Below are 13,887 nucleotides of genomic sequence, written 5' to 3' on the forward strand. Positions count from 1 at the left end.
GCCTGGTTCTGCACCGCCTTGCCCAGTGGTCGGCAAACTCATTAGTCAACAGAGCCAAATATCAACAGTACAACGATTGAAATTTCTTTTGAGAGCCCAATTTTTTAAACTTAAACTATATAGGTAGGTACATTGTTATTAACTTAATTAGGGTGCTCCTAAGGCTTAGGAAGAGCCACCCTCAAGGGGCCAAAGAGCCTCATGTGGCTTTTGAGCCGCAGTTTGCCGACCACGGGCCTTGCCCAGTAGCTGGGATGTACCCATGAGTGGCAGCCCTGTCTGGAGGAAGGCGGACACCTGCCCAGGACACTGCTCACTGCCTCCTGGCTCCTGCCCGTGCCTGTGCCACGCCAGCCAGGTCCACACCCCTCAAGTAGCGAGAGAGTGAGGAGCAACTTCTAGGGGGGGAGGACGGGGGACGGCAGGGGGACTTTGATCAGTCCTCTGAGGCAGAATGAGGGTGTCTGTATAGGGCGGCTCCACAATGAAGTGGGACTGGGCAGGGGGAGCCATGTGCTCCATGTGTGTGGCTTCAGGGTGGACAGGCCCGCTCCCTGCCCCAGTGGCCCTGGTCATAAATAGGCCACCAGCAGGGGAGGCTGGCAGGGAGCATGGCATTTCTAAGGCAAACGGGCGATCCAGTCCTCCCGAGCCCTGGGCCCCACATCTGCCCCAGGCCTGTGGCAGCAAGAGCCCCTCCACTGGCCCTGCTCCCCCGCTGCGGTCTAAGAGTGCCCCTGCCCAGGGCTCCCCTGCCCGGGGCACTGCCTTGGGAGGTGGTTAGGAGTGGCCAAGCTGAGGCTGAACTAGGGAGTGAGGCCAGGACCCCTTATGAAAGGATGTCGGTGCCCTGGGCCCGCCTTCCTCAGAAGCCCCAGAGCTCAGGCACCGTGGGTCCTCGGGCAGGCTCTGGCTTCAGACCTCGGCTTGGCTGGCCCAGGCTGCTGGGGGAGGCCTTCTTGCTCCTAGCCCAGAGCACTACCAGTCTTCAGGAGGTTGGCACAGGGCATGGGTGGGGCTGGGGAGGCTCCAGCGGCTGAGCAGGGGTGTGGTAGCTGTGGCCCTGTGGGGAGCGAGTCCCCCCCCGCCACCCCCCCACCCCGCTCCCAGGCAGGAAATAACCCGTCAGCGGGACTGGGGCCCAAGACAGATTCCGAAGCTCTTGGCCCGGGTTCTGCACATCTGGAGCCCAGTTCCTCTCGGGTCCGTGGGAGCCTGTGCGCGGCCCTGCTGGCGGGGTCTCCATGTCCAGGCGTCAGGGACGAGCTGAGGGGGAACATCCTCCCAGGCTCCAGGTTGCTGGTGGAGGGGCCTTTCTCAGCTGGTGGGACAGGCGGCAGCCCCCGCAGTGGCCTGGGTAGTTCATCTGCCCCGAGGCTGCTGGACCGGATGCAGACACAGATGCACACAGGTGTGCACGCGGGGCTGTGCACGCACACAAGCGCACACCCTCACACTGGTACCACTAACACACTGGCTCCCAGACCCTCACCCCACAGCCAGGCCAAACCTCCCCCCGCTTCCCCCGACTTGGCTGGGGAGTTTCCACATGCGCCACGGGCCTGGCACAACCAGGAGGCTCCTTCCTGGAGTCCCTGCCTCTTGCTTCAGAGGCCACAGCTGGCTGAGCCCAGCTGCCCCTGCTCATGGCCTCCCCACCTCCTCACAACCCCGCTCCAGCTACGGGCGTCACCCTGCAGGAGCCAGACAGACCTCGGGGCCAGGACATGGAACCAGGGCCAGGGGGAAGGGGTGCTCTCTCCAGCCAGCAAGTCCTCAGGGAACGTGAGTGGGCGTTGCTGTGCCTGAGCATCTGGGGCACCAGCAGGCACTGGCGGGCGGACGAGCCCAAGGAGCCCTAAGACAAAAGACCACCCAGACCGAGGTCCAGCTGAACAGCAGCTTTATTAGTGACGCTGGAGTCCTGACAGACCGCACTGCGCGGAATGCTCCCCAGCGCCAGGGCGTGTGGGCAGGGACGATGCTGTGAGGAGGACAATGGGATATATAAATAAAGCTTTGGTGTATATTCGGGAAGGCAGGTTAACACTGCGAGACAAACACTGCACACAACACCAGCTCTCAACGGGAAGTGGGTTTTGGCCAAGGGGGTAACTTCTAAGTGATGGGGTGCTGGGGCTGCTCCGAGCCCAGCAGGGGAGGAGGCATCTAGGGCTGAGGGTCCACCTGGCCCTGCCGCTTCGCCTTCATCTGCAGGTACCGCCCTTTGCCTTCCTCAAAGCGCTTCTTCTCGTCCTCGGTCTCGGGCTGTGGATCACACACAGAAACAGGCAGGTGAGAGACGCACGGAGGCCGGGGCCCTGGGCCTGCCCAGCTCCACTGGCCGCCTGGGATCCCCCCGGGCACCCAGCGAGGCCTGTCTGCCAGCCATGCCGCCTCGAAGGGCCAGGGTGCCTCCAGGGCAGAGCTCTGCAGAGGGGATGCCAGGAGAGAAGACAACTGGGAACGGCCTAACCATGGGCACCCCCACATCACCATTCACACAGTGAATCCCACACCTGGTGCCTCTTGGTAATGAACTTCAGCTGGAGATGCTGCTGATCTGAGCCATGGAGGGAGGGCCCAGAGCAGAGTCGAGTGAGAGGAAGGGAAAGAGGGGCCCTGCTGGGGCCCCATGTTTGCTCCATCCCTAGGATGCCAGCTGCTGGCAGTCTCGGCCCCAAAGGACAGTGGGGACAGACACTGTGGCCATGCGGCCTTGAGAAGCCGTTTCATTGCACTGGAGCAGCCCGATGCTTTGTGGGCACGGATGCCCAGGAGGTGGCACCTCGGTCTGCGTCACCCTTCGTCTCTCCTTCCTCTGAGCAACTTGAGAAGCAGGGCCCCATACTGAGGGGGCGGAGCCAACTGCCCAGCCGGGTTTGCAGGGGACGGTGCTGGCTCATGCCTGCTGACCTGGGGGAGGATGACCGGCGCCCCCTTTCATTCAGGAGTGGCCCGGCTGCTCACTGCTGTGGCCCCTGGGCGGAGGCCCACCTCCTGCCGCTCAGTTCTCGCCTCTTGCCTCCTGGCTGGGATTTAGGATTAAAGAGCCTGGCAGGTTCCCCTGGGAAGACACTTCCTGGCGACACTCGGTGTCTGAAAGCCGCCTTTCACCACAATGACACGGCCGGTGGCTATTTTCAGGCGCGAGGGTTTAAGACAAATGGCGTATTGGAAAGAGCGATCCCCGTGGACAAGGAGGAGGACGCCGCGTCAGGCTGGACCAAGCACTCCCCTGTCTCCTCAGAAACCGGCTCCCCAGGTCACCAGGTGGGAACCTTCAGAGCTGGTGGCCTGGAGCCAATGAGCCCTGATATTTAATGGATGAGGGGCGAGCGCCTGCAGCTCTGGGGCCGTCCCGAGTCTCAGGAGCGCAGGTCCTCCTGCTGCTCTGGCTGACTTTTAAATATAAATATATATATATGTTTTTATTGATTTCGGGGAGAAGGAGAGAGAGAGAGAGAGAGAGAGAGAGAGAGAGAGAGAGAGAGAGAAACATCAATGATGAGAGAGAATCATCATGCATCATGTGCCCTGACCGGGAATTGAACTGTGACCTCCTGGTTCATAGGTCGATGCTCAGCCACTGAGTCACGCCAGCCGGGCTGGCTTTTTAAAAATGAAATTGCATCGCTTCTAGGCCTTTTGGCTAAGATCATGTGTAAAAATGAAATTGGAGGCTCTGCAGTCTGATGTGAAACCACCCGGGGAAACAAACTTTCTCAGCTCGAGCAGCAGTGCTAAGGGGGCAAGACCCCTGGGCTTCCGGGGCCGGAGGACTCGGAGCCACCCCCGCAGGACATGGCCGGAGGCTCCAGGCCAGAGCAGGGCTCCTCCAGCCGCGGGCCCTGTCAATGCAGATCCTGGCCCAGGGTCTGAGGCTCAGACACAATTATTTTTTTTAATTTATTGATTTTAGAGAGGGAGGGAGAGGGAGAGATAGGAACATCAATGATGAGAAAGAATCATTGACTGGTTGCCTCCTGCACATCCCACACTGGGGATCTAGCCCACAGCCTGGGCAGGTGCCCTGACCAGGAATCGAACTGTGACCTCCTGGTTCATAGGTTGACGCTCAACCACTGAGCCATGCGGTTGGGCTCAGACTCAATTCTAAGGAGCATCCAGGTAATGCGATGCGCTGGTCTGTGGACCACTTAGGGTCACGGGCCCTGCCTCCCTCATCCAACCCTGTCCCACATGGGGAACAGCTTCCGTGGCCAAGAATGCAAGGTCAAGGCCACTAGGCTAGGAAGGAAGGGTTCTCCCCCTCCCCTGTGGCACCTGCGTGTGTGGCTTCGGAAACGTGGCTCCCATCCCCCCACACAGCCAGAGGCACGGCTCACAGAGCGGCGTGGCTGGCCCTTGCTCGGGGGAGAAGGGGCTGCAGCGAAAGCTTCCTGCCTGCCGCGCAGAGGACCCCACGGTGGATTGTGCATGTGGGTCCGGGGGCTGGCGGGGGTGGGGAGCTGGAGCACATGCTAGGGTTGCTCCTGCGGGCCCAGCCCCGGTGCGGTGCGTGGGTTCTGGCGCAGGCTGGGTCCCGCTGAGTCCCATCCCCGGGGCCGGAAAGAGCGCAGAGGCTTGGGAAGAAGAGCCCTTCTCCAAAGCAAGAGCGTGTGCCCGGCTGCTGGGCAAGGCAGTGGACAGGGCACGGCGCCGGACTCCTGCCAAGCCCTGCAGCCAGGCCCTGCCTGACGTGAGGGGCTCCGTTTCCCCAGCCCACGGGTGTTCCTGGCAACTGGGAGGCGTGGCATTCCAGCAAGGAACTTGACCCCCAAGTCCCCGGGTCACCAGCCAGGTGCTCTTGTGGCTCGAGGGAGCTGGGAGGGGCTCAGGCAGGGAGGCGAATGGCCCTGCAGAGCTGATGTCATGAGCTTAGGAGCCGTCACCAGGGGTGCCCTGGACGGCGGGCAGGAGTCACCCATCGGAGGCGGGCTCCTCGGGGGGCAGGCAGCTGGCACTGGCTGAGGAAGGGCTGCTGGGCCAGGAGAACCCAGGGGCCACATCACTCTCTGCAGCCAGCACTCTGTCCACCTGCCATCGTCCGTCTGTCCACGCCATCCCCTTTGGTTCTTTCCCTGAGGACATGTGTCACTCATGCACGTGTGTCCCCGACTCTGGACGGACATGGAGCCGTCCTGAGGGTCTGTGGCCAGATGGGCTTGGGCACCTGCATGCTGATGGCCCCTCACAGTGAACACGGCCTCTGGGTCAAGGTTCTGAAAATCCTGAAGATAAACCTGCTTAACTTTGTTTAATCTGCTTTCCCAAACTGACCTGGCCAGGGACCCCTTTCCTAAGGAACCCTTCTTGGAAAGTGTTCCCCACACGCTCCACCATCAGCCGGCCGAGTGGGCCCTCAAAGCTGGCCTCGCCCGCCCTGGGAGATGCCTGGACGGGCAGTGGCAGGCTCTGCCAGCCTCCAGAACTGGGTCACTTCTCACACAGGCCAGCAGGGCAAGGCCAGGACCACCTGGGACCCCACACACCACAGACCTTCCTGGGGTGGCCTCTTCATTCTGCCCAGCCTAGTCCCCCCCCAGGGCCAGCACGGGGAGACCACCAGCCTCCCCTACTTTCCTCTTCTGTAAAATGGGCCTGTGTCCACCCCACAGGTTGCCATGAAGACCAAAGTCCTCCTAGCTGTCCCTGTTTGACACCAGCAGTTAAAACTCAATGCAGCCCTGGCTGGTGTGGCTCAGTGGACAGAGCGTCGCCCTGTGGACTGAAGGGTCTTAGGTTCGATTCCTGTCAAGGGCACATGCCTGGGTTGTGGGCTCAATCCCCAGTAGGGGGTGTGCAGGAGGAAGCCGATCCATGTTTCTCTCTCATCATTGATATTTCTATCTCTCTCTCCCTCTCCCTTCCTCTCTGAAATCAATAAAAAACAAACAAAAAAACACACCTCAATGCAAATGGCAGACTGCACGGTGCGTGAGTCTCTAGTAAAGCTGTTCTGAACCACGGCCACCTCGGAGGCCAGAGCACGCTCCTCAGTTACAGACATCAGAGGGAAGGTTCGGGGGCGGTGCCCCACCCCACCCCAGCAGAGGGGCCACTGGGTGGAGGGAATGCTCGCTCCATAAAACCAAGCACTGTCTGCCCTCAGCCAAGCCTTCACTGCCTCCCTCCCCGTGTCCCCGCAGGCACGCGCCACCCCTGTGTGCGCAGGCACCGGGACCCGCCTCGGAGAGCAGATCTAACTGGGCAGGCTATGCACCCGCGGGGAGGTGCAGCGCATGGCCCCAGGACGAAGCACAGCAGGGGGGTGCGAGGGGCAGGTGCTGGGGGTTCCCGGGAAGGCCCTGACCCAGGGCCCCAGGGTCCTGTCTACAGCAAATGGCAGAGGCAGGGCCCATAGGGAAACAAGCCCCCGGGCGGCGTGCCAAGCCGTTCCCGTCTGTAAGGTGAGAAGAGTGGCCCCCCTAACCCCAGTCCGTGTGGATCCGAGGACCAGGGAGAGCGCCCATGCGGCCCCAACGGGAGGCTTCAGCACGCGGGGCCCCCGGCAGCGGCCGGTGATCTGCCACTGGGGTGACCTCAGGAGACCCAGGGTCCTGGGGGTCTCCCCGCACACGAGGAACGCTGGTCCTGCAGCTGCCGCGAGCAGGAAGGCCCAAGCCCAGGCCGCGGCCACCGCCCAGTCCACCAGGGAGGCTAAGCCAATGACAACAGTCCTTCTACCTGAGAGACCCTGACCTTCACCGTGTTTGGCGCCAGCTGCACAGACAGGACCGCCTGCCCTGGATGATGTGATCTGAGATTTGCTTCCAATGAGCCTGAGTGGGGAGGCGGCCGTGGGCCCCGTGTTGATGACGACACAGTTCTCTCTTCTCTTCATTTTTGCGTGTATGTGAATCCCTACAGTTCGTAGGGGAGGAAAGTCGACTAGACCATGAGGGCAGCTGCAGCCCTAGAAAGCCTGGCCCGGCCCCGGCAGAGGACATACATTGGGGGCTGGCGAGCCACATGTGGCTCTGAGGCCCCTTGAGTGTGGCTCTTCCACAAAATACCACATGCGGGTGCGCATGTACAGTGCGATTGAAACTTCATGGCCCATGCGCAGAAGTCGGTATTTTGTGGAAGAGCCACACTCAAGGGGCCAAACAGCTGCATGTGGCTCGTGAGCTGCAGTTTGCTAGTCCATGAGGGCAGCTGCAGCCCTAGAAAGCCTGGCCCGGCCCCGGCCTGGGCAGAGGACATAAACTGGGGGCTGGGGAGCATTCCCATGGGAGCTCGAGTCTGTAAGCAGGGGTGGCACAGTGTGGGTCTGGGGGTGAGCGAGGGCCTCATTGCCCATCGGGGCTGTGCACCTGCAGGGTGGGCACCTCGCTCGTCTGCCCTCGTCCCACCTGCTCCTGAAGCCCGCTCCCCACCAAACCACCCCAGCCGACTGGGCCACTCGCCCTCAGCACACAGGCCGCCCAGGGTGCCAGGATGGGAGCCCAAGGCTCTGGATGTTTCTCACTGGAGGAGGGGCAGGGCGAGGGGCAGGCAATTCCTGTCTGTGCTGCTGGCGCCAAACACGGCGAGTCCTCATGTCCGCCCCGCGGAAGGAGATGTGGCCCCAGCGCCAGGCCCACGGCTGCTCAGACACGACCCGACGCCCAGTGCTGTGCAGCCAGCCCATCAGCCAGGATCCACCCTCAGACAGGACCAGCGCCTCTAGTGATGGGCGTGGAGGCAGCTGGCCGCGGTCCAGCCGGACACTGCAGGGCCTGGAGGAGGGGCCGGGCTGGATGTTGCTGGCCCGAGGGCATCAAGCCCACCCCACAGCACTGCTGCCCCCTGGTGCTGACAGCCCGCCTCCGGCCGCCTGGGAGGTGCTGGCCAGGGCAGTTCATGGAGACGGCCAAGGGCAGGCAGTCTAGCCCCGGGAAATGGAAGCAAGCACAGGGGGCGGGCACTCAGCCTCCCAGGGCGTCAACAGTCCGCCTGCCAAGTGACTAGGGGGGCCCCCACTCCCCGCTGGGTGTGGAGCTGACAGCGATACATGGCTCCCCGCACACACCCGACCCACGGCCCAGCTGCCACCTCCTCGCAGCCGCAGCCGCAGCCGGCTCCTCCATCCGGCAGAGTAAATAAATACACAGTTGCTGGTTGTTGCTGTTTTTAAGGGAGGGGAAGGGAGAGGGAGGAAAGGCTCCCCATGGGAAAGGAAATCACTGTTTCCAGTGCCTGAAGCTGAAGGGGGAGGGCGGGGACCAGTCACCCCAACAGTCACCCCGACAGTCCGAGCAGGTCCACCACGTGGGGGTCCGTGCACATGCCGGGGAGAAGAGGGGACACAAAGGGGGCACTGGCAGCTCAGGGCATGGCGACCCCAGTCACCATGGCACAGGCCCAAGAAGCTGCCTGCTGCTGGAGGGGCAGCGAGGACACAGGCTCTGGGTCCCAGGACCTCAGGGGAGGGGCTGTGTGCCTCAGGGGTGCCGCCCACCTTCCCAGGCCAGCTGCTCCCACTGTGAAGTGGGGACTCGAGGTGACACGCGAGGTGCTTTCTCTCCGCGTGGGCAGCGTGGCGCTCCTGGCTCCACCACAGCTCAGCCCCGGGAGGAGGGCGGCTCTGAGGTCACCTTAAGGGGCAGGGCCTTTGGGTGCCTCACTCCCCGCCACAGGGACAGGAGGGTGGGGGGACCCCAGGGCAGCGGGAGAAAGCACCCTTGCCCGGCTCAGGGACCCCCAGGGCCGCAGGGGCCTTGGACTGCCTCTCGCCTTCCTCCGGCTCCTCCCACGGGTGGGGTGGGCGAGGCCTGTGGCTCCCTGAGCCTAACAGTGCAAACCAAACGTTCCCCCTTCCATCCTCTGTGCTTTGAGAACACGTCGGAACTTGGTGCAGCGGGCGAGTGGCTGGCCCACCCTTGGCGAACCGATAGCGCGTCCTTTAGTAACTAGTGGGTGTCCGGTGCCAAGAGGGTCCCCAGCGGTGACAACTCCCCGAGAGCCGGACGCAGACCTTGCAGTTAGACAGCCACGCGGTGCACCCTCCCTGGTGCTCAGGATGGAGACACGGGGGTCATGGGACAAGCACGCAGGCGATTAAGGAGTCTTCAGCCCCAGGACCCACAGGCTCACAGCGGACATGGCCCCGAAGTGCCCGCCTCCTGGGTCCTGGACTCCTTTGCGAGCACTTCCCACGGGCGGCGGCGTTGGCCCCCGTGTGCTCGCTCTGCCTCATCGGTCTTTCTTGCCCTCTGTCCGAGGCCAGCACATGCCTGGGACACGGAGGGGGGGTGTGGGGGAGCATTTGCTGAATGAATAATGATTGAAGAATGAAGTCCAAAGCAAGAGAGTCTTCACTCCAAATGCAAACTGGTGTGTTTGTGTCACCGATTCAAAACCGGTGGCTGTGCTCAGTGGACACACGTTCAGGCTTCACTGTCCCCGCTCCCAGAGGTGGCACGGCTGGCGCTGGGCCGCTGAGCGCTGTTCTCCACGTGGGGGCAGCCCTGCCCACCCCCCCACCCCCGAAGGTTTTCACGTTCTGGAGAAATCAAATTAGCAAGGCGGGGCGGGGAGCTGAAGGCATGGGAGCAGCAAGAAGCCGCCACGGGGTGCGCGGGGCCTCCCAGTGTTCAGCAAGAGGGGTCACTGGTGGGACGGGCCGTCGGGCAAGTGGCTGCTGACGCTGATCGGTGGTTTTCAGAGCGCTGGCTGTGCCGCGTGGAGCTGTCAGGACAAGCGGACCCTCAAAGGACATCTGCAGAGTGGACACGCTCAGCTGTCAAAGGGGGGGTCCGGGCTCCCGGCAGAGCAGCGGGAGAGCGGCTGGGGGGGGGCGGCTCTCACCTGCACTCCCTGTGGCCCACACACCCTGGTGCCAGGGGAGGTGGGACGCGGGCCACTGGACGTGTCGAGCACCAACCATCTAGCTGACGGAGCAGCTTCAGGGTTCCGGCATTTTCCCACCACGAGGCAGATTTGTGCTGAGCATCCAAACCCAGGAAGGCACGGCGGTCAAGGAGCGTCAGGACCCTTCCGGTCCGACCCCCTGTGAACGGAGCAGGAGGGGCGGGCGCAGCTTCCCTCGCTAACAGGGCTCCCCACCCCCAGGAACAGACCCATCCATCCTCCGTCAGTCCTGCCGGCCCAGCACGTCTGTCCGAGCTTATTCAGTGAGGGAGCAATCACATATCACTCCGCCACGCGGGGGTCCAGGACGCTGCACGACTGCCCGAGGCTGCTGAGCGATCAGGCCCCCTCACTGCGGCATTTGATTCCATCATGATCCATGGAAGCTGCTGTTTTCCAAAGCCCACATCCTCCACGAGTTTGAGAAGGGTTCTGGGCTCCTCCAATGCCAAGGGCGGGAGCGAGCCCTCCCCTGTGTCCACGCTTCCTCCGCACACCAGGCCAGGACGGGGCACCTCGCCCTGGCACGTCTCCTGGGACGCTCAGCGGCAGCAGCCACAGCTGGACCAGGGACGGCACTTGCTGTGGCTCCAACACAGACGCCATTGGGTTCTCATGATCCCGGGGACACAAGACCCCCACCCCTGGGCTGACAGAAGATCACCCACGGGAGGTGCCCGGGTCCCAGGGAGCCACCGGGTGGCTTCCCCATGTCCCTGTGCACGGCCACTTGCAGCCCGGATCAGAGGTCTGCAGCTTGACCCCACCCAAGGTCAGAGGGCACGGCCACAGGGAAGCCTGTACAGGGAGGCAGGGCGGCGGGGCCTGGCCTGGGTCAGAGGGCAGCCTGGCTCCTCGCTCTGCGTCTGCCTCTCCTAATAATTAGCCTGGGAAGTGCCTGCAGCTGCAGGGAGCGGCCGCCCTCGCCCTCCCCAGCATAAAATATGCACCAGGAACACTCCAAACAGCACCACCGCCTCCGTGTCAGCGGCCCTGGGGATGAAGCTAAAAATAGGCAGGAGCTTGAAGAATTGCTGACAAGGGGGGAGGCTGCGGGGAAGAGGCTGGGCCCCCCCGCTGGCACGCACAGGCCCGCGGAGCACACGTGTGCTGAGACAGACGACCCTCACGGCAGCCCCTGGAGGGGACCCCTCCTCCCCACAGAAGCTATTTTTATCAGCACCAGTGCGCCCAGGCCCCTCAGTGAAGAATCAAAATGGCCTTTAATCGGTGAGAAACCACAGCCTGAGGACACAATGCCAGGTGCAGGAGGGTGTGGTCACCGCTGCGCTGGCCCCTGAAACCTGAGGCTTCGGTCACCTTCCTTCAAGCAGGTGTCGCTCCCCACCCCCTTCAGCCTCCCCACCGTGCCCAGCACCTCCTCCTCCACCCACAGGCCCGGGGAGCCCTGTCCAGGTCGTCCACAGAGGGCCCCCTGACCACAGGCCGCTCCTGGGGCGCCGAGGCCCCCTCCCAGAGCGCACAGACTGCCGAGCCTCCTGGCGGTGGCACTGGCCTCCCCCGCCAGCTGAGTCCTGGCGTGTGTTGGGGAGCAGTCGTGGCGGCTGCTGGACCTGGGCGAGTGCACCCCTGTACTTGGCTGTGGCAGGTACTGCAGACCTGGTCAGAGGACCTGTCCATCATTCACTCAGCAGGAGCCTTTCCAAAATGAAGACATCACTACCCCTTGGCCATCTGGTCTTTCGCCCATTTGGGGACCCTGGTCACTGGGGGCGCAGGTGCCTGCCTGCCCCTCTCCAGCCCTGAGTCTGTGCTCCTTCCACCCGGACGGCTCCCTGTGCCCCCACTCCAGGCCTGACCAGAGTGCACTCTCCTCACCCCCTTACTGAAGTTGCAAGTGCTCCCCCCAAAACACGGGGCCCCCACCTCCTGCTTTCCCTTTGCCCCCCTATCACACTCTACTGTCCCCACATGGTGACTCCCCTCTCCCTCGTAGGGCGCACGCTCTAGCGAGGAGGGTCCGAGGAAAGACAGTGAGGAGCCCCTGATATAAACCAGCTCGTGGGACCCTCCCCACCCTGTGTGGCCCACGGGAAGCACCTGCCTGAGATCACAGAGCAGGACCCACGGGCCTGACAGCAGGGGCAGGTCCACTGAGGGAGGGAGGCTGGGGACGGAGGGACTGCGGCTGCCGCTCTGACTGTCGGCGAGGGAACAAGCCTGTGATGCTCCCAGACAGTCCCTGGCCCCGCTCTGCGCCAGAGCCCTGCCCAGGGCCGGGGCCGGGGCCAGGCTGGATACTAAACTGATGCGCACGCACTAGTCCACGACGGGAAGGAGTCGCCCGGTGCAGGAAGGCTTCACCCAGAGCAGCGAGGGAAAGAGTGGGAGGAGCTGGCTCTGTGCCCACCTGCGCGAAGGTGTGCAGGCAGCAGAGCACATGCAAAGGCCCTGGGGCTGGAGGAGTTTGGGGCTGAGGAGCAGAGGAGGCCGGCCTGGCTGGACCCAGGCCCAGGGCAGTTCAGGTGGGAGAGGGGACGAATCTGATTTGTTTAACAACCTCGATGGCTGCAGTGTAGAGCCGGATGGAGGGCAGCAGGGGGAGGACGGCTCAGGGCTGAGCAGGACCCAGCAGCAGGGACAGGGCCTGCGGACACTGGGTGTGGGCCGAGTAGGAGAGAGGAGCCAGCCAGGTTCCCATCGCACGAGGGGCGGACACACGAGCAGTGGAATTTTTCTCAGGGGAAGATAATGGCCTCAGTGTGGGGTAAATCGGGTGTGAGATGCCTGCAGAGGCCCCGTGGAGAGACAGAGCTGGCAAAGTCGAGGTGGGAAGGGCACAGGCGGGACCTGTCGGAGCCTCATGCTTAGGGGGACTGAGGGTGGCCCAGTGAGTCATTCCAAAGGCAGGGAGAGGCCAGCGAGGTGCAGACGGGGAGCGTCCTTGGATGTGGCCACCCTGCTGGAGCCAGAGGCCGGGGGACTGGGAGGAAAGAGGTCAGGGACCCCCGAGTGTGGCGGGACGTTAGCACACAGGACAGAGATGCTGGGGGCAGCCTTGCTCACAGTAGGGCGCATGCATTTTTCAGAGAGCTCCCACTAAGTGCCAAGACTGTCCCAGGTCTAGTGACCCATTAGGAGCAAACCCGTCCCAGGCCTCAGGAAGCTCGGTCCGGGCCGGGGGAGACGGACTATCAGCTAGCGACCGGCTACCCCAAGTCCTGCGGCGGTCGGGCTCCAGAGGAAGCAGGGCAGGTATGAGAGGAGAGGGCGACGGGCACGCTGGATGGGGTGTCCTCTGAGGAGGTGACTGGGGGCTCCGGGTGGGGGACGGGGGAGCAGGCTGGGTGGGCGGCAGGAGCTTGGACTTTAGGCTACATGCACCAGACCCAGGGGTGCTCAGCAGGGAAGGGACCAGATGAAACAGCTGAGAGCCGCCACCTGGTGCTGAGGAAGGAGGCTGTGGGCAGGAGGCTGTGGTGGCCCCGGTGCCACCAGGACGGGCAGGGGAGGGCGTGAGGGGTGGAGCCTGGGAAGTCTCCGGGGACTGTGAGCCCTGGGACCTCAGGTGGGCACAGCTGACAGGGCTGGGAGTTGTCAGGGGAGGAAGTCATTAAGGGCTTTGTTTACAGATAAACTCCCAGTGAGCCCCCCGCCCCTCCTCATCGGGCCCACAGCAGCCTTGGCATCGTGTTCATCTGAAGCCTCAGCTGTGAAGCCGCCGTGGCGAGTGTCCCGCTGGGGGCGGTGACCCTCAGGGTCGGGCCAGAGACTTTTCATCAGCACGGTGCACCCCAGACCCCTCAGAGGAGAATCAAAGGTGGCCTCTACTTGGTGCGAAACCACAGCCGGGATGGACACACCCAGCTCCGCCCGTCTCTCCTGCGCCCAGGCCGAGCCCAGCCAGGTGGGGGGTCCCCCGGGAGCCGCCTTCGAGGGTCCTCCTCCAGCACCTGCGCAGGGCAGGAGCCCTTGGCACGGAGCTCACCCCTGAGAGGAGCCCATGACGAGGGGCTCGTGAAGGGGTCTCCCTCGTGCTGTCTGCTCCCCCCCCCCCCCCCCCCCCCC

At 63.4% G+C, this 13,887-nt stretch overlaps 1 protein-coding gene across 4 annotated transcripts in view; it reads right to left on the reverse strand.

The window, feature by feature from the left end:
- Positions 1–1,886: 1,886 nt before the first annotated feature.
- ACOT7 (acyl-CoA thioesterase 7) overlaps positions 1,887–13,887 on the reverse strand; it is a 91,400-nt gene continuing 79,399 nt past the window's right edge. For all 4 annotated transcript variants that reach the window (XM_014546172.1, XM_014546170.1, XM_005874331.2 and 1 more), the window contains one exon: positions 1,887–2,268. In XM_014546172.1, the coding sequence (XP_014401658.1) occupies positions 2,170–2,268 (99 nt within the window). In that variant the 3' untranslated portion in view covers positions 1,887–2,169. The remainder of the gene's footprint in view (positions 2,269–13,887) is intronic.

The sequence above is a fragment of the Myotis brandtii genome, unplaced genomic scaffold (assembly GCF_000412655.1).
Source record: "Myotis brandtii unplaced genomic scaffold, ASM41265v1 scaffold434, whole genome shotgun sequence".
NCBI lineage: Eukaryota > Metazoa > Chordata > Mammalia > Chiroptera > Vespertilionidae > Myotis > Myotis brandtii.